This window comes from Branchiostoma lanceolatum, chromosome 14, assembly GCF_035083965.1.
Source record: "Branchiostoma lanceolatum isolate klBraLanc5 chromosome 14, klBraLanc5.hap2, whole genome shotgun sequence".
NCBI lineage: Eukaryota > Metazoa > Chordata > Leptocardii > Amphioxiformes > Branchiostomatidae > Branchiostoma > Branchiostoma lanceolatum.
Genome location: NC_089735.1, coordinates 17953969 through 17975610, shown reverse-complemented (window position 1 = coordinate 17975610; position 21642 = coordinate 17953969). Strand labels below are relative to the sequence as shown.

The 21642-nt window shown below is 39.5% G+C and overlaps 1 protein-coding gene across 45 annotated transcripts in view; it reads left to right on the top strand.

Annotated features, from left to right (window-relative positions):
• The window catches only part of LOC136448422 (sorbin and SH3 domain-containing protein 1-like), an 86768-nt gene that overhangs the window by 50840 nt on the left and 14286 nt on the right, over window positions 1-21642 (top strand). For 19 of the 45 annotated variants that reach the window (XM_066447926.1, XM_066447930.1, XM_066447925.1 and 16 more), the window contains 15 exons: window positions 605-813; window positions 1395-1451; window positions 2586-2655; window positions 3553-3582; window positions 4549-4596; window positions 6048-6116; window positions 7371-7397; window positions 7968-8112; window positions 8782-8887; window positions 11756-11827; window positions 12295-12372; window positions 13574-13623; window positions 14582-14730; window positions 15528-15581; window positions 20127-20267. In XM_066447926.1, the coding sequence (XP_066304023.1) occupies window positions 605-813; window positions 1395-1451; window positions 2586-2655; window positions 3553-3582; window positions 4549-4596; window positions 6048-6116; window positions 7371-7397; window positions 7968-8112; window positions 8782-8887; window positions 11756-11827; window positions 12295-12372; window positions 13574-13623; window positions 14582-14730; window positions 15528-15581; window positions 20127-20267 (1305 nt within the window). Of the gene's footprint in view, window positions 1-604; window positions 814-1394; window positions 1452-2585; window positions 2656-3552; window positions 3583-4548; window positions 4597-6047; window positions 6117-7370; window positions 7398-7967; window positions 8113-8781; window positions 8888-9560; window positions 9690-11755; window positions 11828-12294; window positions 12373-13573; window positions 13624-14581; window positions 14731-15527; window positions 15582-20126; window positions 20268-21642 lie in introns of all 45 variants that reach the window. The other 26 variants (XM_066447944.1, XM_066447951.1, XM_066447929.1 and 23 more) reach the window with 26 other exon arrangements.

Here is a 21642-nt window from a genome sequence, read left to right as displayed (position 1 = left end):
GCTTCATCCTTCAACCGCAGGGTTTTCCTCAGGCTTCAAAGATTCTTTTACCATTACAGTTGTATGATTGTGTAGTAGCTTTATTTTTGTTGCTGTAGTGGCTCTTTGCATGCCGCTAGGCGCTACTTTCATCAGTCACTGCATACTTATCTCAGTCTGTACCTTTTGCAGTATACATTTTGTATATAGGACAGTCGAGCCTTAGCCATGAATGAAAGACTAAGTGCACTACAACATTCTATTTCAGCTGTACAAACTATTAATAGTGATAATAGGATTCCTTAGAGTTGACTGTGTTAACTGCATTTTTTCAAAACACCCATTCTTTCTATTGGTATTGCTGCCTGTTGATATACATTGTATGAAGTGATTGAGGTATAGATTACCAAAACACAGGGCAACAAATATCTGAAGAAATGAAGCTGAAAAAGGATGTGTGTGCCTTTTTACGTGAACATGTACATTTTCGTTTTTATGAAAATGAATTTATGTACATGAATCATGCATGGTTTGGGCAGAGACCTTCTAACATGGGCCCATACATGTATGGAGCAGCACACAGTCGGTCAGCTTGTTTGTAATACATGTTGCTCTCCATCCTTAGGAAGGTACATAACACCAAAGAACGACCTCCCAGACGGGGCTGTTTACCAGGAAAAGATCGTGGAGGGAGATATAGTCCACACAGACACTTACTACCCCATGAGGGAACCAAAGACCACAAAGACGTACCATGTCGTCGACTCGAAGGAAGTGAAGTTTGAAGGAGCTGGGCCTCAGGACGAGTCAGGCATGCCCACATCAACAAGAACGGTAAGTGATGAGGGTACAAACAACACTGTTCCATTTGTGCTTTGTCTTGTTTCTGTTTCTGTCTCAGTGCTTGCTGGTCTGATACTTTCCAACATGGCTATGGGTTGTGCTGTATCATACTTTAATTCTGCTACTGGGACATATTTTGCAGGGAAAATTGGTCAAACTCTCTGAAAATATTCCTTAAAGATCTGTCTGCTCATAACTTGCTCAGCTACATTCAGAAGATGGGATTCGAACATCAGTCTCAGTGTAATCTGAACTAGGCAATCAGAGATGGCAGACTTCACCTCCTTAACGTTATTTAGCAACACACACACACACACACACATACACACACATGCACGCAGACAAACACATACACACACACACACACACACACACACACACACACAAACACTCAGAAAAACAGTTTACTTCTACGCACTCAAAGTGAAAAAACAGCATGATGTGAAACCCATCTTCTGAGTGAGACCTTACAGCCCTTGGGGAGATCAGACCTTCCATGCTGCTAGTGTACAGCGGTGTCTTTTCATTGTCATGCTTTAGGGTAGCATAACATTCTGGTGTTTTCCTTCTAGCATCGAACCACAGAGAGACTTACTGGCAAATCAGGGGTTACCACATCGACTCGAGCAGTGAGTGGTCTTCACACTGCATGGGCACATTCCACCCTACCCCCCTCCCCACTTCCTCACTTCTTGCAGTGGCTGATCACACAGGAAATATTGACAACTGTGGCTGGCAAACCTTCCTCAAACAGTTTTTCCTCTCTCTTATTCTTCAGACAAGCTCAGAATGAGAATCAAACTTTTTCTGTTTGAGTGTGAAAATATGAAAATGAAAACGGACATTTTTTGAAGAAGAAAATGATATTCTTATACCATTTTGAAAATAAAAAATGTCTGAACATTTTCTGTTAGATTTTGAAAATTGACTATATTTTGAAAACTGAATTTCTTTGGAAAGGCAGAAATCAAAACATCAATCATGACTCTGTTTTTAAATCAGGACTTATCCATTATTTGGAATATATATAGACAAACTTGCAGTATGATGTATGACACACAGGGGAAATGAACTGATACTGTTTGACTAAGGCGTGTCACCTGACTCCATTTTAAACCCTTGCAGCTGCACTCCTCACCCAGATGCTAATCAAAAAGTGTTAATTGTGACATAATCATCATCACCTAATTAGAGGAGAGTAACCCCCATGGCCAGGGAGTGAGTGATTTCACTACCAAGATTACCATGTGGTACCATCATGCAGTAATCAAATACATTGTAGGTCGACTAAAATATAACAATCATCAAGTAAGGACATTCAACAAATAACAGTCTGTACATATTATAATTATTGAATTGCTGAGCTTTTATTGAGAAAACATATAACTAAATTTAACTGCTTATATTGAAAATGTGTGTCGACAACGTGAGAAAACTTTAAATCATTTAATGAACTATTTATCCCAAACATTTACAACTTGAACCCAAAAGATTGCACAAAATGATACGTGACATATTTCTAACATTTTTGTACCACTCAGTGTAAGATGAATTTCATAAACATGCCAATGAAATTTTGTTTCAATCCTTGAAAAATGTGTCAGTGAGCAAAATGTATAATATTCAAAACAATATCATACATGTACACACAACAGAAGTACATGTAAGGACAAGCATTTCTTTAAATCATTTTCGAGTCAGACATTCCTACCCTATAACAGACATAGTTACATGGTGTAACTGTGGTAATGTCTCTCTTACAGAGTGTAGAGAACCAAAAGGACTGGTACAAGAAAATGTTCAAGTCCATGCACGACACGGGCAAAAAAGGAGGTGAGCAAAATATTCATTCCTTAGCTTTGATAATTTCTTACTCGTCTACAAGATGTACATCATGTAAGATTCATCAGAAGTTTGGTACATTGTGCGTATCTTGAACTTCAGACACAAATTATAGTCTTACATCTTCATAAATATTTTTTCAACATTTGCTAGTTTCAAAATTTATATAATTGTACTGTACACGCTGTAGAAAGATATATTGCACATTTTTTCTGTGTGTACAAAATTGCCCATGAATTTTATTTAATTATCATGTTTTATAAGCATGACTTTTTTTCAGGAATGGTTGTCATAGTGTGCTGTTTGCTGTTACAATTAATGTATTTATTTGTAACCGCTAGTTTATATAGTTTCAGATAGTCTTCAGATATCCCCAGTGCTTTAGATTAGAAACTCTATGGTATATAATGATGTGTTTGTTGTAAAAAAAAAATGTGGCTGTGTTGCAGTTGTCGTATTTTGATTTTCCTTTAATTAAAGGAACCGTGTCTGTTAACCTTCCAAACAAACTCAGAGCTGAAACTGTTAACTGTTTTTTTCCCTACAGTTTTGCTCTCAATACTTCTGTCTCTATACTCTCAATGTTAAGTAAAGAATATTGAAGACAAAATCTGAATTATTGTACTTTCTTTGCCTCTGACAGCAAAATATGTTAAACTTTACTGTTTGCTATCAAGACACAAAAAAACACAATGTACTGTATTTCTCAACTTCTTTTTATTAGTTCGCGTTCAATGCTACATTCAGAAAGGTTGACAAGCATGTTGTCCTTAAACATGCACAAACACTTGGACTGCTTGAATGTGTTCTTTCAGCAGTTGTAGTGGCATGACAATAGCTTAGCAACCTACTGACTCAGACACTAACTTCTCACCCTTTCTTTTCCAGTTGTCTTTGGAGACCCAGTCAATAATGCAGGTTACACTGATTGTATTTTCACTCCATCTCTAATTTCTGCTCTTTTCCCTTTAATATGAATCAGACTGTTTAGGTCTCCTTTCTTAGATTATTAGACAAAAGACAGACAAGCCTTTCTACCTTAAGAGTTGTAACTTTTCTAATCTAGTCCAGGTTGGATTAACAGCTTTCTTTTGTTCTAGTTACCATCAATTTGAGAAAAACAAAACACTCCCCCTGAAGGGTTTGAGATATGTTTTGTTGCCAAGTGGGTTGTGTTCTGTGTGAACTTCCTGTCACTATTTATCAGTCAGGTCAAACTTTTCTCTAAAGTTTGCTTGTAGTTGCTGTGCATGGAATTCTGTCAAATTTCTAAAAGCTTTCATTTTGGGGCTAAAAAAGAACCCCTGAAATTTTGTAAGATCCACAAAGCTGTGTGCTGCAGGTAATGATCTGTTGCCAATGGTATACTGACTAGTTTTGCTTTGGTTTTTTCTCTTGCAGCCAGGGAAAGTAGGGTAGATGAGGCACAATCACAAAATGCACCCGTCAAAGGTTGACTTTGCTGACAGAAATGCTTTGTTTGGTGTTTCCTCTGGGTGTAAGGTTGCATGTTGTTGTGGTGCTGCTCATAGCAAGGTGGTGGGAATTGAATGTGTGACTTTAACTTGTTTTAGCAGTTCTTGCAACTATGAAATCCATTATGATTTTGTCCACAACGTACTAATAAAAAAACTTGAATAGCTCTACATTAAAGCAAAATTATAGTCCCCCAACAAAATACTAGAGAAACGTTGTTGTTTTTTCAGAAATTTCTTCTTTAGGCGTAGAATACAGTCTACTGTTGTATATCAAGATATAAGTATTTCCTCTTTAAATTTCATGCCATATTCATTACTTCTGCTACCTTTTCTCTTCTTTAATTGTAAATGCTTCTCTATTGTCGCTTTTCTCTCTTATTTCTTTCCTTTTTTCGCTGTCATATAGAACTCTTCAGTCATCCCACTTTCAACAAACTCAGCCCTGATAGCAAAGGTAAATTCGAAAGCCTTCCCTGTAGTTAGAGTAGCTTGAAATCGTAGTGACAGAAAATTTGACTTGACCAAACTTCTCAGAGTACCTAGTTCGTATATATTGAGTAAGTATAAATATCTATTGTCAAAAAACCTTCACCCCCAAGCAAAAAGTTGTATTTTCTGTAACAGTTGTTTGTTTGTTAAATGTTATGATTCAGTGCAGTCAGGAGTACTGGGAATGTTTACCATGCACATGCATGTAGTGATTGTGATGTGTTGACTTATGGTACAGTTCTTCAGTCATTGAGGATTGTACAGTATTTTGTGAGTGTGCAAAAGTCCATACCATGCAGTAGTACATGTAATCACTTTTTCCCTTTCAGCCCTGACACTTGCGTATAGGCCATACATCTACTCTCACCATTCTCACTCTTGAGAAAGTCATCTATTCAGATCTTTGACTTTAGGTTTTCTACATTGACATGCTTTCTAGGCAAACATACATCCTTTTTGTGTTGATATCTAAACTCAAACCTTTATTTTCTTTCAGCATCTCAAAATCCTCTGATATCTTCAAACTCCATTCAAGTTGACCTGTTCCCTCAAAACGTTGACTTTATGTTTTTCTTTGAACCTTGCCTTTCTACTTGCCAAGTCAAGACCTTTGCTTAGACGTGAATACTACAGACTGAGGAAAAACAAATAAACCATCTGACAATAACTGAGCAAGGATCAGGGAATGACAGTCAACCACTTACATTCCCCCTACTTTAGTTCAAGCCTTTCCTTTCTGCATCTTTGCTGTTGGCCTTTCTGGATGCTCAGCATGTACTTGAATGTATGCATGGCATGAAGAAAATACATGTACCTAGAAGACCAGCTGTTACTGTTTGTAGTCCAAAATGTATGTAGTTAGAAAACTCTGCAAGACTGGTGGCAACTCAAATGTTCTTCTGCACAGCATATTTCACTTCCTACTTGAAGTTGAACCTCCTGAATTGGGCATAATGCCGACTTACTATCTTGGGTGTAAATAAGCAGCTATTATCAAGTAGAAACTGAACTTAATGAAAATGTCAAATTTATTCCTCGGTGGCATTTAGATTAACTGCTAGTTCATGGTTTCCCGGCTTAAAATAGTTAATTAGTGCAAAGTGTCATTATAGCTTAAGTTTAAATCTCTGCTTAAAAAGTGAGAATAAAAAGAATGCCACAATTACTTTGCTGAAAGTCAACCATTGTCATGAAGAAGTCAACATCCATGAGGAGCCACCAGTAGGTACATGTAGAGACAAACAAGTTAACCCATTCTAAGGCTCAGAGGTGTTTCTTGAGGTTGCTGCTCTTATGAAATGGTAGCAATCTTAAGAAATACACACTGTGTCGGTATAGTTGTACAGACTCAATTGGGTTTGCTTGGTATCCAGCATGTCCAGTGTGGGTCTACTCACATGATGTCGCCTCTTACAGACCTGGAAAACTCCTACAAGCCTACTTACTCTTTCCCTGAGGATGATAAAGATGTTACCAGATACAGAGGTACAGAGTGTGCCTTCTGTAGTACAAGCCATGCCAACCGGACTCCATCCTTCACAGTCTCTACAACAAAATGAAAAAATAACAGCATTCTAATTTTATTTTTACATCTGCACAAAGGCAGCTCATAAAAGAGACATTGTGTGAAGTATAACATTGATTTGCATAAGTTAGTGTAACTTTTCAGGGCTCAAAGCTTGCAAGAAACAAAGTAGTACATTTGTTGTTTTTTTAATGTGTTTCTTTTAAAACATTGAAAGTACATCATTTATCATCAACTACAGAATGAAAATTACATTCTACTGTAATATATAATCACATGGTTCCATTGGTATGGCTTAGGGGGCTTGTACAGGGTATGCAAGACTTCTGACAGTTGCAAAACAAATCAGTCTGCAATGATTTTTGTTCCTCATTAGGTCTGGAACCACTAATCATGTTTGAAGGTAAAATCTGTGTAATATTCATGTCCCTGTAAAACCCTGCCTGAAGTTTTGTAATCAGAATTCTGACTTATTTTGTAAAACCACTACTAATCATTTGAAGAGAAATCCAACCCTGTCAAGCCCCCAAACTCCTGTCTGTGTAGTTGTTTTACTTTATCCTAAATGAGAAGTGCAAACTTCAGTGTTTAGAATGCCTAAGTGTGTGGTCTGCATGTAGATATCTCATCCTCCTAGTGCATGTCTTTGCTTGTTAGTTAGTAAAAAAAGCCTGCTTGTAGAATTAGTCCTTAAGCGTAGATTGCTGGTGGTTGCTACTAGCTACAGAAGCAGATTTTACACTGTCATTCTAATGTATCATTACATACACTCTTTTGAAAAGTCTCTAGAATTTGTCCAAGGCTATTGTCCTTTGTAGACATCACAAAAAGAACTGTGAACTTTGCTTTAATTTCTTGATGGCTGAATTATCCCTACCTATGTACTATGCTTAAATATCATTTATTGTTATATCACCATCTTGTGCTGTGTTTAGATTCATTGCATATTCTGTTCAAAGGTATTGCTTTTCCCATGCTTTGCTTTCAGCTGCAGTAGAAGTTAGTAAACAGTTAAAATGATTTCATTTGTTCTGTCCCTAGTGTCCTACCAGTCCCTGAACTTTGCAGCCTGTACTGTTATTTACTGTTACCTTGTAGAGCTGTGTATGTACCCGTGCTTCCTGTCACCAATAGCTGTTCTCTTTGTCTTCTTGTCTCTTTCTCTGCACATCTTGCTGGCTCCTCGCACCTTCCACTTCATCCGCATCATGTAGAAGTAGAAGGAGAGGTCCCAGAGGAAGGTAAAGAAGACCTCATTATTGTTTTCAAACCTTTCCTTCTCTCCAAATGGGTGTGATCAATTTGCATTCGCCTTAAAACACTGCCCCAAATGGATAGGGAACTGATCATCATCCTTTCTGAAAGAGATCAGTTGTTGGACTCTCTTCTTGATACAATGAAAAGTTAAGGATACAATGAAAAGTTAAGGACTGTAATTTTGTGTTTGTTCTTGTGCAGTGTTCTGCTTTGTGATGAAGCCATGATTGTCTAAATCACACACTAATCTCACATTTTTTACTCTACTGTCATTGTGTCCTTCGATAACTGTTCAAAATCACACTTTGAAAATGTTATTTCATGTGTGTACATCTTGATGTTGCATTCACTGACAGGCTCTGTGAATGTTGTTACTCTACTTACATCTTTCAAATGCTACCCTAACGCCAAAGCTTCCTCACTGTTGGTAACAAAAACATTACGTTTGTTCAGGTTTGCTCACACAAATGTATGATGATGTCGTTGTTGCACATCATCTAATAGTATGTTGATATGAAACAGTCTCCTGACAGCCGTTTACTCTTTTTTTTCAGACGAGTCCTTCAGAATGAGGTACAGTGGCGAATTCTCCCCCACTGAGTTTGAACCAGTGACAACCATGCAGGCCAAGCCAAACCGGGCCAGCATTTCATATGAGCCGCGATATGCTAGACTTGGCAGTAGTAACAACAACTCAAGGTGGATGCATGCACACCACGTAGTCGCACGCAGCTGTCAACAACAACAACAACAACAACAGAACTCTGACTGCCCTGTTGTACTATCACTTCTTACTTCTTGTATCTACTTGCTACATAACACTATTTTTTTGTGTGCTCCACAAAAATCCAAAAGGAAGTTATACTTTCTATCTGTATTTTTTTCATTTAATCATAGAGCCTGACCCACCTGTTCTCTCATCTAGTACATTTGTACATCTTTCATCAGATTGTCTTTCAAAACACTGGACACATAATTATACCTTCAAGTTGGTTTATTCTATTAACATTGTGATGCAAGTAAAAATATCCAATCAGTAAAGAAGAAAAACTTACTTTTTAATTTTACAGTTACCGTAACTGTAGTAGTGTAGTGATGAATACTGCTTTCAACTTGAAGATAACTTCAAGAGTTTTCTAGTTTGCTGTTGGCATGCAGAAAATGTTCTTATCTCACAAGCCTTTTCTTCATTCTACATGTATAATTATATATAATATGGTACATGCAGACAAACTTGACAGGTTTCTGAACCTCTAATTACTGATTTACTTGAAGGTGTGTAGTGAATTCAAACCTTGCATTGCTATTAGTATAGCTAACCTTGAGTGTAGAGTTAAAGCAGAGTTCTGACTGTGTGTGCCCCTGTAGTGGTGACAAGAGTGGCAGAAGATCCCCCACAGTGGCTCCAGTCAACCCCGGGAGGATCGAGGACTACACCCCCGGGAGGGGGGCCCTCGGCAAGCCTGGCAAACCTGTGAGTTTTACTTTCTTCAATTTTTTGTTGTTATAATGGTTAAATTTTGGATGAACACGTCATATACATGAAACAGCCAGGGTTGACCAACAAGCTTATTGATGTTGTCAAGGGCTACCCTTGGGAGAAGATACCATGGTCACACAATCAATAACACACACACTTGAACACTTGAATGGGGACATCTTAAGTTACAAGATAGAAAAAATAGCATGTACAACATTACGGATAAAGCTGAGTTCTTTTCCAACACAATGATTGGCCAGAATATTATATTTTGACCTGTTCTCAGGTCTGAGCAACTTGAGTGTAATCTTTGTGTTGAAAAAAATTTATTAAGTTTTCCATAAGACTTACATTATAGTATTATGCTGTTTAAGGTTAGATATCCATGTAATCAATGGACATGATTGTTACAGTAATGTTTCTTTGCAGCCAGCAGATTATGATATGATTGGTTTAACTGTGTATGAAACAATGACAATCGTCTATTTCATTAAAGGAAAAAGGACAGATCTTTAAAACTTGATAAAATACTTTGTTGGGAACCATGGTGGTAAGTACATAATCATGAAGTTTGAAAAGATTTGGGAAAGGGATGCATACTCTGGTTATTCTGTATCTCTATAACACTAAGAAGTGCATAAGAGTGACAGTGTTAACACACCTACAGAGAAAAAGCAGAGAAATGGACAAGTTTGAAGAAGACCTGCGAACCTTGGAGAGAGCAAACCTGGAAATTGCCAAAGCTGAACCAGTCAATCCTGTTTCCACAGCGTCCCCACAGCACCAAGCAGTCCACGTAAGGAGAGACCCATTCTAGCTGTCTTAATACCCTCGTTTCTCTCTCTCTCCAAGACACAAAGACAGCTTTCCATCCTCCTATGGGCAAAGAACAACTGCTACGAAGCACAGCAATCAAACGCTTCTGGTGGCATCTCTACTTCACTTCTAAGAGCTGCAGTTTTTGTTGAAGCCCAGTGACTGTTCATGGCTATGTTAATGAGCAGACTGAACAACCCCTGGTCTTACACATGGACTGTAGCTGAAATGATGTCTTTTTCTCATTAACATAAATTTCTGACAAGCCATACAGTGTAGAGTGACATAGTATGTTGGACGATTAAAGAAAAAAATCTACTTCGAATACAAGTATGCTAGACACCTAGTGTGTGTGTCCGATCATCATTTCTGTGAAAAAGACATCATCTTGCATGGTAAGTGCTGTAGAGCTTAAAAGATACATATACAGTTGACAACAAAATTATTCAACATACTCTTGTAAAGTCAAGTACGATTACAAGAGGTAGGAATAATTTTGTTGTTATGTGTATGTTTTTAACTGTATATCCCTCGTGCATGTGATGGGACTGTAGTGCTAAGGTGTACTTGTAGGTTGACAGGAGCACTATTTGAGGTACAGTTGAGATGTCATGCCTTGACTTGACTGAACGTTGATGGTGTACTAGCTTTTCTGCCTTGCAGGTGACCTACTGGTGTAATTCTTCTGTGCAGTGACGGGCACAATGATGTTAGTGTGTAGTGTTTGCTTTCTCTCACTACAACCTTCCTACTTTCCAACTTCAGCCGTAGTTTTGCCTGTACTGTTCCCTTGCCAAACTGTTGTCTAATGTAGCATTAATGCCAGAAATACATATGCAGCACTAATGCTTGGTTAGTGCACACTGCCATGGTAATTTCATGGTAATTATGGCTGTCCAAATACCAGTCCCTCAATGTCCTAGCAGCCATGCCTTGGACCAAGGCTTGAACCAATTAGTTGGCATCTTTCCAGCATTAGTGCTTTCTGCCATGGCCTTTAGTCATGCTTGACCTATACATTAGCACCCTGCAACAACTGACAAGGGTGGACTGTAGATAGGGGGCAGAGGGTTAATTTGGTGTGACCACCCCCACTGGCACCAGCCAGGGGAAAGGGTTTCCACTTCCCCTTCAGTCCAAAAAGACTGGGTGATGAATGATGATTAATGGACCGGAGAGTATGCTGGCATTAATGCTCTGTTCCAAAGGGAGCAGAGGGAATCCAGCATTAATGCCCAATGTGCTCCGCTAAGGAGCGCGTAGTGCGGCATTAATGCTACATTAGACAACAGTTTGGCAAGGGTTGTTGGCTTGTGTGTATTTTATGCTGTTACAGTAGTGATCACTTCTTTCTTTAATTCCAGCTGTGATGATCTTTGTACTATACAAACCCTAGTCTGTTGACTTGACTGAACCTTCTTTCTGTTGACCTTGGTGTCTGATGGAGTAGTGCCAAATAAAAACTTGACAATGCCTGATTTATTCATCTATTTTCAACCACTATAGACTCTTAATATGTAATCATCATTAATTTTGTCATGATGTTTTACAAATTTCTTAACAACTCATTTCCTCACTTCATGATTTTGATGAATGGCATTATTAGCACTTTTCACTCACAGTAAGGTGTGGGGCTCATTTAAACATCATGTGATACAAACACAGCACAGCACACACGTACACGCCATTTTAGTAGGTTTTAAGAACCAGACCTTTCTTCTATTTTCCAAAAACAACTGTAGAACTTTACCATTTGTATCGGTAAATATTTCACATTTTTAGAGGAATCTTACTGTGAAAAAAGGCAATAAAAGATATAAACTGTGAAGTTCTGGTACATTTACCATAAAAAGATACATGTAAATGTACCAAAAAGGTAGCTTTGATAGCATATCCTCTGCCCCAGACATACAAATACAAGACTTAATTATGTTCAGTACATTCTCATATCCAACTCTATGCAGAACCATGCAGCCTCCTTTTTAACTGTTCTTTCATTCTCCACCTTCCCTCCTTGCCTTCTCTTGCCTTCCCTCCTTCCTGTAGCACTCACAGGAACGTAGAACAAGCCTAGAAGATGAGCTGTGGTATCAGTTCCTTGTAGAGAAAGAACAGCCGGTAAGAGCTGCTCTTCAGCATGGCGTGTGTACTTGTGACGTGTGACTTAATCAAAGAAATCGAAACCATCAAGCGAAACTCTCATGATTCATTGACACTGATTTTGTGAACCAAAGATTTGGTATTAAAAGAAAATGATGACTCCAATCAAAAATTGACTGACTTTCAATATCTGGTAATTGTATCAACACGTACATGTAATTGTTTTCTTTGGTGATGTTATCTATGTAGAAAAAAGATACTGCAACTGCTTTAGCTAAAGCACAAACTGATAATGATTATCTGCAAAATGAACGTAATTGACTGATGATCGAGTTTGCGTGCAGTGTGCGTTGAGCAGTGAGGTTTGCAACTATTTGAACTTTATTTGTTCCAAAGTAGCTGAAACCAGCAAGGTTTAGCTGTGACCACATTTCCATCTTTTCCCTTTCCTCTCTCCTCTCTGCCCTCTCCACTGCTACATGCAGCTCCCATTTAGAATAGAGGACTATGAGCCAGGGAAATCCTCCATACTTGATAAAGGCAGGGAGGCAGCAGCCAAGAAGGTATGGGTGATAGAGCACCTGTGATTGGCTGATTTCCTCATTACACATACAACAGTGTTGTGATGTCATCAGGATTCAAATTGAAGCACCCTAGAAGGTATTAACTGCCTTCTGTTGTGAACATTACTACAGTATACAGAAAACTATCGGTAAAGAAACATACAAGTGCATGTACTTACATGTACAATGTTGACAAGTTGCAAGCAGTGCCTCATTGCAAGTACATGCTGAACTGCATATTGTTCAGCATCCTCTATCTGAACTACATTGTTTACCTGGATCTGCATCAAGATCGTATCTAAGGTTTTATCACCTTAAGTTTCTCTCTGGCCAATTAGTCTATCCTTTCCCCATGACTGAAATAATCAGTTTCCATTCATATCTTTTTGAGTAATCCTGTTTACTTATGCAGAAAATAACTTTTGTGATGGATGTAATCATCTTTACACAGAAGCTTAGAGATGACATCTATACACTGCTGGGAGTGTTCGAATCAGCAAAAAGTAGTATAGTGTGTGCATTCTAATGAACCATGGAGGGAGTAGGGAAAGCACCAGTTGGAGCACAGTATGAGTAGCCAATCAGAGTGTGACACATCCAGATTGTAGTGATTACTTAGCTGTAGATAGGAGGTGGTCATGTACGTGTACCAATCACATTGATCAAATAGTAATGAGTTTTCCTTCTTCCTCACTTGGTAGTGATTATTCGTCCTCATATTATCTCTATCTTGGCATTCCTTTACTGCTGCCAGGGCCTACATCAGGGAGAGCTCTCCCCTCCATGTCTGCACAAGCCGTGCAGTGTACATGTACAGTCTTCTTCATCACGTCATTCCATCTCCTGTTTCCTGCATGTCATTACGTACAATCACATACATCATGGTGAATCACAAACGCACCTCTGTTCTTTTTTATCTTCCAGGTTGCATGCCTGCATGTGCATGTGCACTTGTAGACTACAGATGCTGATTTGATTCACCAGAATCTCAATCTCTGTTTTGATTCAATTGTTTTATGTACCACCTTCTTTCCAGTGTAAAATTCAGGACTACCTCTTGTATGGGCCAATTGTGTGGGGAACGAATTGTTGAAAATGTGATGTGAAATCAGACTGAAAAGTTGTATGTAAGTGTATATTTTGATACAGGGGTTGGCATACTGTACATACAGTGAAGTCCTCCAAATCTCTTACTTTCCAGAGCTCCATATACAACCCGTACATGGAAGACAAGAATGTGAAGCAGGCACTGTGAGTATACTCACAAATACAGACATTTCCTTCACAATGCATGACTGATAGTGATACTGTGTTAGGAATGACTGGAGTACTGTTTTAGGGATTTTATGGTCCTCCCACATTGTTTCAAACTGTAATAGATCACCATTGTCAAAAGATTGATCATGTAGGCTGAATCCCACCATTCACAGGCCCCTAGACTTTCAATGGTAAACACATAAGGAAAAAGCTGTCAAAAGTCACCTACCTGAAGTTTATATCATGGAAAACTCACATTGGCAACGTAGTCTGACCTCTAAAGTGTCAATCTAATGAGTTTTGCCGATTTTCCACCAGCGCAAAACATGGCGAGATGACCTTTGACCCCCCTACACAAGAAATGAGCACATCCAAACTACACCTTTTTCAAAGTGTACCGGACACTTCAAACATGGCTAAAACCCCGTTTTTCTAACTAAATGAAATAGCCACAACCCTTACCTGTCAATTTCAGCTCAACAACGCCAACATTTCCAACGAAGAGGCCTCCTACAGATACTTTTAACAAGGCTATACAAAGCTATTTCTATGAAATGAAAATGACCCTCTGCGCATGACTGTAATCGCGACCTTTGGCCTGTATATTTGGCATATACTGGCCTTCTGTCAATCATTGTGGAAATCTACAAAACCCCTCTTTGTAACGACTGCAATGTCACAGCAATATTGCAGAATGTCCTGCAGTTATAGATAAAACTGCATGGGGGCACTGTAGAACTGTCTTCCCAGCTACCACCATGCAATATAAATGCAATCTTTTTTTCTAAGTAAAGCATTGATTTTGTCCAAGCATGAAAAGTTGTTCGCAAACTGAACCTTCACTTAAAAGTTCATCTGTGTTGGTAGAAGCCATTTTTTGATGAAATATGAACTGCAATTTGCCTCAGAAATATTGGATGTACCCAAACTGAAGACTGTTTCTCACCTGTAGAAAAGTGAGTGTGACCAAGGCAGCGCAGGCAGAGACAGCCAACAGCCAGCCGGAGGTGCCGCCAACGCGAGAGCTGTACAAACAGATCCAGTCTGGAGGGGACATCCCCACCATGGGACTCAGGAAGGTCGCTCCTGAGAAATCAAATGGTGAGAGGTTAGGGGGTACAGGTTAAAGGTGACGTCCAGATCCCATTATTTACTGAGATGGTCAAAATCTGTTGATGTAACATAAATACGAGAGTGAGTGATAGAAATCTGAATAAGAAATTGAGACATTTCAGTCTCAGGTAGATATGTGCCTGTACATTTCTGCCAAACTTCATTACTAACGGCATTACTTTCTGACTCCCCCTCGTATATTGACTGTCTCAGTAGATGAAAGAGAAGTAGGAGGACCAAAGAGGCATTACTTTTGGGTTATAATGCTTCTAGCAGGGATGATGGGCTATGCAGTTTGCATGATAGCTTAAGTTTGTGAATGCTATGCAGTCTGCATGATAGCTTAAGTTTGTGAATGCTATGCAGTCTGCATGATAGGTTAAGTTTGTGAAAGTTTGCAAAGATTTTTTCTTGGGTATTTGCTTTGCAGTGGCTGTCATTGCTGTGACTGTTTATTGAACCTTAGTTGGATGTTGTGTCCATAAGATGGTATTGAGCTTTGCAGCTGCTTCTGGTGGCAGTGCTTGTAATAATTTTCTGATTTGGACAATGTTGTGTTATTTTCCTATCCAGCTTGTAGTATGCTAACTTGTAGTAATGTAACATCTTCAAAGTGACCCTTCTGACACTTTCAAATTTGAAGGGTTTTTTTTTTTCTTTGGACGTCAGAAGATGATAAAGTCAAATGTACAAGGCTTTGAAGAACAACAGAAGTGTCACTTGTGGATTTCAGGGTTGTTTGTGCCTTGTTTTTGCTTGACGTTTCCTTTTGAATGCTTTTATAGACGACTCTGTTTTTGAGCCTGAGGTTATCCAGTACAGAGCACCAATATCTCGGGGTAAGATCACTGTAAAGTGTTGTCGACATGTGGAAATTTGTTCAGACATTGTCTCTGTGGTACCTTTGTCTTAAATGTTACTATGTATAAAAAGTAGTTAAACTGTTAATGAAACAACACAAACATTCTATATCATCCACAGAGACCTTGTCTTTATTGTTTATGACAAGTTTGTTTTGTGACTGTGCTGTTTGCTGTGGCTACATTACAGCTAAGCTTATTAACATGAACTTCTTTGTATGATATTTTCGGACAAGAATCAAGACTAACAACACTGTTTGATGGCTTTGTAGAAACATGCTTACATGGCACTTCAATACAGTATATGATTTATATGGAGATTTGTGCATATGTCATGTAATGCATGATCAAGTATGGGGTAACAATTTCTTTTATGTTTTGTCTCCGTACTTTGCTTGATTATTCTATCTTGAGAATAACAGACTGCTTAATGTACTCAGTTTATTCTGCACATTTATGGGCATTGGTTGTAAAAAGTGCTGTTTACATGTGGTGGTCTTTAGCAGCTAGTCCAAGGGCTGTTTCATTTAAACTGTTCAGAAGGAGACTATTGAGAAACATTGACATTTTGGGACCAAAGAGAAAACTGATCACAATGGGAAACAGCATATGAAACAATGGAGGGTAGGGGCAAAAAGGCTCTTGATTGCCCCCTCCTGAGGTGATAAGATGGAACGGCCCAAACACTTCAAGGTAGCACATGTGTTCAGAAGGCATGTTGAATCTAAGATAACCTATCTTGAAGTCTTGTTTTGACATGAGAAATAGATTTTATGGACTTAGTCCATGTCTTTTTTGGCTGACAAAGAAAAATTGTATACCTTGTCCTTGGTGTTGAAAACCGGGTATTGTTAAAATGGTTTCCAATGGAAAATTACTGCTAACAGCTTTTTCACCAGTTCATTAATCATGGCAGCTGAACACATGCAGTACCTATAGATGAACAAGCTATGCTGAAAATTTTTGGTTTACATTTTCCTTCCTTGTTTGCCTGATAGATGTATTGTTTAGTTTTCCAGTATGTGTAGTCTGTGTACAGAAGTACAATGTTACAAGCATGGCTGTACATGATTGTACATTTGTAACTTTACATTGTTTGATCATGAGTGTATGTGTATACTAGTGGTTGACAGACTGACACACATAACCATGATGTTGCTTCTTACTAATAGTTAACCTTCCTAATTACGTGACCTCTGCTGTAAAAGTTGTCTAATATGTGTATGCATAAACAGCACAGCATTGTTGTCCTAGAAAAGAAAGAAAAGAAAGCATACTATATCTTTCTGCAGCTATTTCTTTCGTATTGGTTGTAACAACTCTGTTAATCAGGTCCAAACATTGCCTCATGGTGCAGAACTTAACTTTTAAAGCAGAGGTCGGGTAAACACCATACTAATGGCTATGTTGCTAATGGCTGTGTTGCTAACCCTTTTGCAGAAGAAGAATCGACTAGTGATGAGAGCATAGAAGTGTTACTAACCACGTCCACGGACATGCCACACATGCTTCCTAACTGCCACAGCTACACCCTGCGCACACAGCTTTCCTCTAAACGACAGTCCCGCAGAAAGTCTCGCCGCGCAAAGCCCTACAATAAGCAGGTTTATATGGAGCAACTTTCCCCCACACTCCGCACCAACCCGCGCCTGTCACAGCTGAACCAATCCAAAAGCCTGGATAGTATAGATGACAGAATACTGCCAGTCAAGGCGTCCCGGCGTCAGAAGTTTCCCAGCTTCTCTGAAGACGACAGCTTGGATTCCGACCTGGACCACTTCTTTGCAGATCATGATGCATTTTGCAAGGAGCATGACAGAATCACAGGTGTGTTTCACAACTTGGGAGACCCTTCGGAGACTCATGGAGATCAACCTGAAAAAGCATGTTCACCTTCAACTGGCCCCGTACCAACAGTCACAAGTAAGCACATTCCAAAGAGATCAGGTGCCAAATGTGTGGATTGGGACGACTCTGATAAGGATTATAAAAGCACTGAGAACGAGACGGGGAGCGAGGGAGATGAGGATGAGCTTGAGAGTGAGGAGGAGACTCTGGATGCAGCGTCAGATGAAAATGATCCATCAGGAACTGAGAAGAAAAATCCTGTCCCAAACCGCCCTGCTAGAAACGCTATAAGAGTAGACTATATCAGGCCTGCTTCTAAAACACCAAGTGAGGATGTTCTCTCACCGATATTAAGAGCTCATGATGAGGAGGTGGCTACTGACAATGCTGAAGCTACAGAATCCAGCTGTCGGCACCAGGGGATTGTTACATCAGAGAACCTTACCCCTCCGAGAAGCCCCCCCGACATTGTGTCCTACAGGATGTACGCGGCAGAGGTACTCCAGTCTGGTTCGCGGTCGCGAAACTTCACGCGACTGGTGGAATACTTCTCCACCATGTCTCCGCTGACCGGGCGCTGTTGTCGGGTCAAGGACAAAGCGAGTCTCGCCTCCAGGCCACGGTTCGAGAGCTTCTCCGACTCAGAGAGCGAGAACATCAAGAAGATGGAGAAGCTCTGCCAGGAGACGAGAGCTTTCTCAGACACAGAGTCTACAACTTCTCATCCCTCCACTGGATCAACACTACAAGTAGCTGAGATGACAAGGGACATGTACATAGCACAAGCCAGCGGCTATGGGTATGATTCGGACGACAGCAGAAGGTTAAAGGAAAAGTATGTAAGTCCGCATAGCGGGAAATCGGTCCATTTTGCTCTGGATAGGAATGAAATTATCCTTCGTTCAGCAAGCAGCACTTGCACCACAGCCACGACTGAAGAAATTTATGACAACCTTCAGGATTTGAACCAAGACATCTCACAAGGAGAGGAAGGCACAGTACAGGATGAGGAGGAGTCTTCAGACAGTAAGTCCACCACTACAGAGGAATACTACCCCAATGAAGAAGACAAACCCCCAGTTGTTACTCCACCCCCCGATGAAGGGAACCTCAGGCCGAAGTTGCCACCTAAAATCAAAAAGTCCTTCCCTACAAGTTTGTCTGACAGCCACCTTATCTACCATATTCCCTTCAGAGTCCGACAATCCACTTCCAGCCATGCTATAGGTAACCACTTAGATTTCTTAAAAACTACAGAAAGTAAGGAAGAGACGTTAGGAAACTTCAGTAGGGCAGGGGAGACAGTTCCATTAGAGATGGAACGAAAGCTACATGTAGCTACTGGAGATGGTAAGAAAAATGCAGGAAGTTTAGACACAGCTGAAGACAACGAGAACAAAGTCAAGGTTTCGGAACGTTCTTCCTCGCCAAGTGTGAGCCTGTCGTCCGAGGAGATGTCCACGATACGGCGTCGGAAACCGCCGCTTCCTCCCAAACACCATCGCACCTCCAAGCTCGTGGAGACTCTCATCTGGCTGGAGTCTTTACCTCTGGACAACGAGGATATGAGCCAGGGCAGAGCCAGTGACATCACGAGTCAGGACGAAGGCCCCAGCCTAAGTAATGCTTACCGTAACTCATCATCACCACCGATGCACCAGATTTTTTCATGTTATCGAATATAAGTTGCCTTTTTTTTCAGGTATTTGTCATACCAAACTCACAATCATGTAATATACATTATTTTGTACATGTGGTAGTTTGTATTTTCTAAGTTGTATCGGTTCAATTTTGTTGCCTCGCTGTTTTTGCCACAATAAATGCATGTCACAATTGGTCAGTTGTGTCTGTGGGTCATTCAGTTGTTGTTTTTTAGGTAGAAATTCTGACATCCCACCATCCTATGGTATCATATCATTCATGTATATAAAGCCTGTTTTACAGGAATGTCCTTATGTTACAAAACAAGGCTTTTGGCAAATGTTTGGATAGTGCTTTTTACTTTAAGATTTGTGGAGATTGAAATTCTACTTACTTCAATGTCACTTGAAAGAGCATCTATTTCTATTACAAAATTTAGAGTCAAAGAGATTTTTTTCCTTAAAGTTGTCTGGATTTTCCAGATTCCTAGTGTAACAGTTTTCCCAAATTGATATTCAGGTGACTTGTTTAAAAACCTTGGGACATCCCTTATACAGTTCATGAAAACATATCATTGTGACGTGTAACTTTGTTTTTTGTAGCTGGTCAAGCACATGACTCCCCTAAAAAAAACTGCTCTGTACCATGCATAAGTGCTGGTATTTGTTAAGGCAAGATAGTGTGAAGAAACAGGCCTAGGTATCTGCCATCTCTTTAGAAAAACCTGTTACAGTAAGAAGAAACACTTTCCTTTTTATGCCTTTTTGGTGTATTTCATGTTTGACGAGGGAATGTGCTGTTTTGGATCTTAGCTGTTTAAAAGCTGTGAATCAAGCATTTTGTGCACTACAGTAAAGCAAGACATCATAATTACCTTCATGCATTCATTTATTCCTACTAACTAAGTCATCTCGTAGATGCCATTACCTCTCACCTTATACTAACAATAACAATCACATTCCAACCAATCACTGCTGCAGTTATGTCCTAGGTGCTTTCCATCATATGAATTGCATCCATGTTTTTTTCTTTCAGAGCCTGTGATTGGTCCAATCCCTGGAGCCACCAGGACCACCTCCACCAGCAGGGTATCCACCACATCGGTTAGTGCTGGTAAACGTCTGTCTGCAGCCGAGCAGCTCGGGGTGAAGAGCCCTCCACCAACAAAAGTAAAAGGTCAGTCCAAAGTGGACCGCTGAAGGGGGGATTTGTTTCCTATCACTTTTCACACTCGGTGTCTGATATGTGTCAATCATCAGTGATTATTCACAATTTATTATATGAATGTCGGCCCCCTTGGTTTCAAGATAAGGTCATACCAATTTTTTTGTTTTTCTCCGATTTTAAAAAAATGTGAAAGCCTGAAAAATTATAAGGACCATGTTACACTCAGTTTTATGGAGTGAGTACAGGCTTATTTAAGTTTTCGTGCTTGCCCTCTGATTTTATGTCCGCTTGCTATATTTTTACCTTGAAATGTCAGAGAATGAAGGCAATAAACTGGTGTGGCCTAAACAGTTATTGTCTTCCTTGGTTCTGCAACAACTCTGTTTAATGTTGCCAAACTTTTTGAATGCCGTCTTCCTGATATATTTTTCACTACTCTGAATCTTTGTATGATTTCTGTTCATCAGTACCCATCATCATATTGTACTTTGCATTGCATGATGGGTAGTGTCCTGTCAACCACTCTTTGTTTTTCGTGCTACCCATAGTTCAGCTCTATTGCAGCACTGAATTATGGGTAACCTTCTGTGCCCTATTCTGCTGCAGCATGGGTAATTTTCTGTGTTTTGTTTTGTATCGTCTGTGTTCACTTGTAAAGTGTCAGGGCCAGAAAGCCCAAACGCCACCTTCAAATGGTCGCTGGATGAATATTTTCGCAGTATTTACTCGCCGGAGAGCGGTATGTACTTCAACTTGAGGTGTCAGGTACAGTTTTGTTGAAACTGTTAATCAACATTCCATGTCTGGTTCATACATGCCTCTGTTATTCAAGTTTCAATATCAATTATTCAAATTTGCAGATATGAAGTTTTACAAAACGTTATGATGATTATTTCAGCATTTGTACACAAAATCTCCAACCATGGAAACTGTATGGACCTTGATTTGGCTCCTATATTTCTCTTTCCATACATTGATGAAATGTTTCTTCTAGTTTCACGCTCCAACCCATTGACACAACTCCTTTTCTTATCCAGATTTTGTTTCCTATAATTTGAACTGTGGCTTATTCCTATTAATTCACTTGATTAACTTTGTATTTCAAATTATGCCTTTTGCTCTAGTTTCGAATGGCCCATGATTATGAGGGTCGGAACAAAACACTAAGAAAGGACTAAACAAAATGTAGGAATAAACCTTTTATTCATTAGATGTGTGTTCTTTTCCAGATATGCATGATTTCTGCTGATATCCTTCTCTCCGATCAGCGGAAATTGTGACCCTCATTCTGTTTTTGTTTTTCAGCCTGTCTTTTCCTGCTTTCTTCTTGTAGAATCTTACAATATACATTCAATTTGTATTTCGTTTAAATTGTACAGTCTGT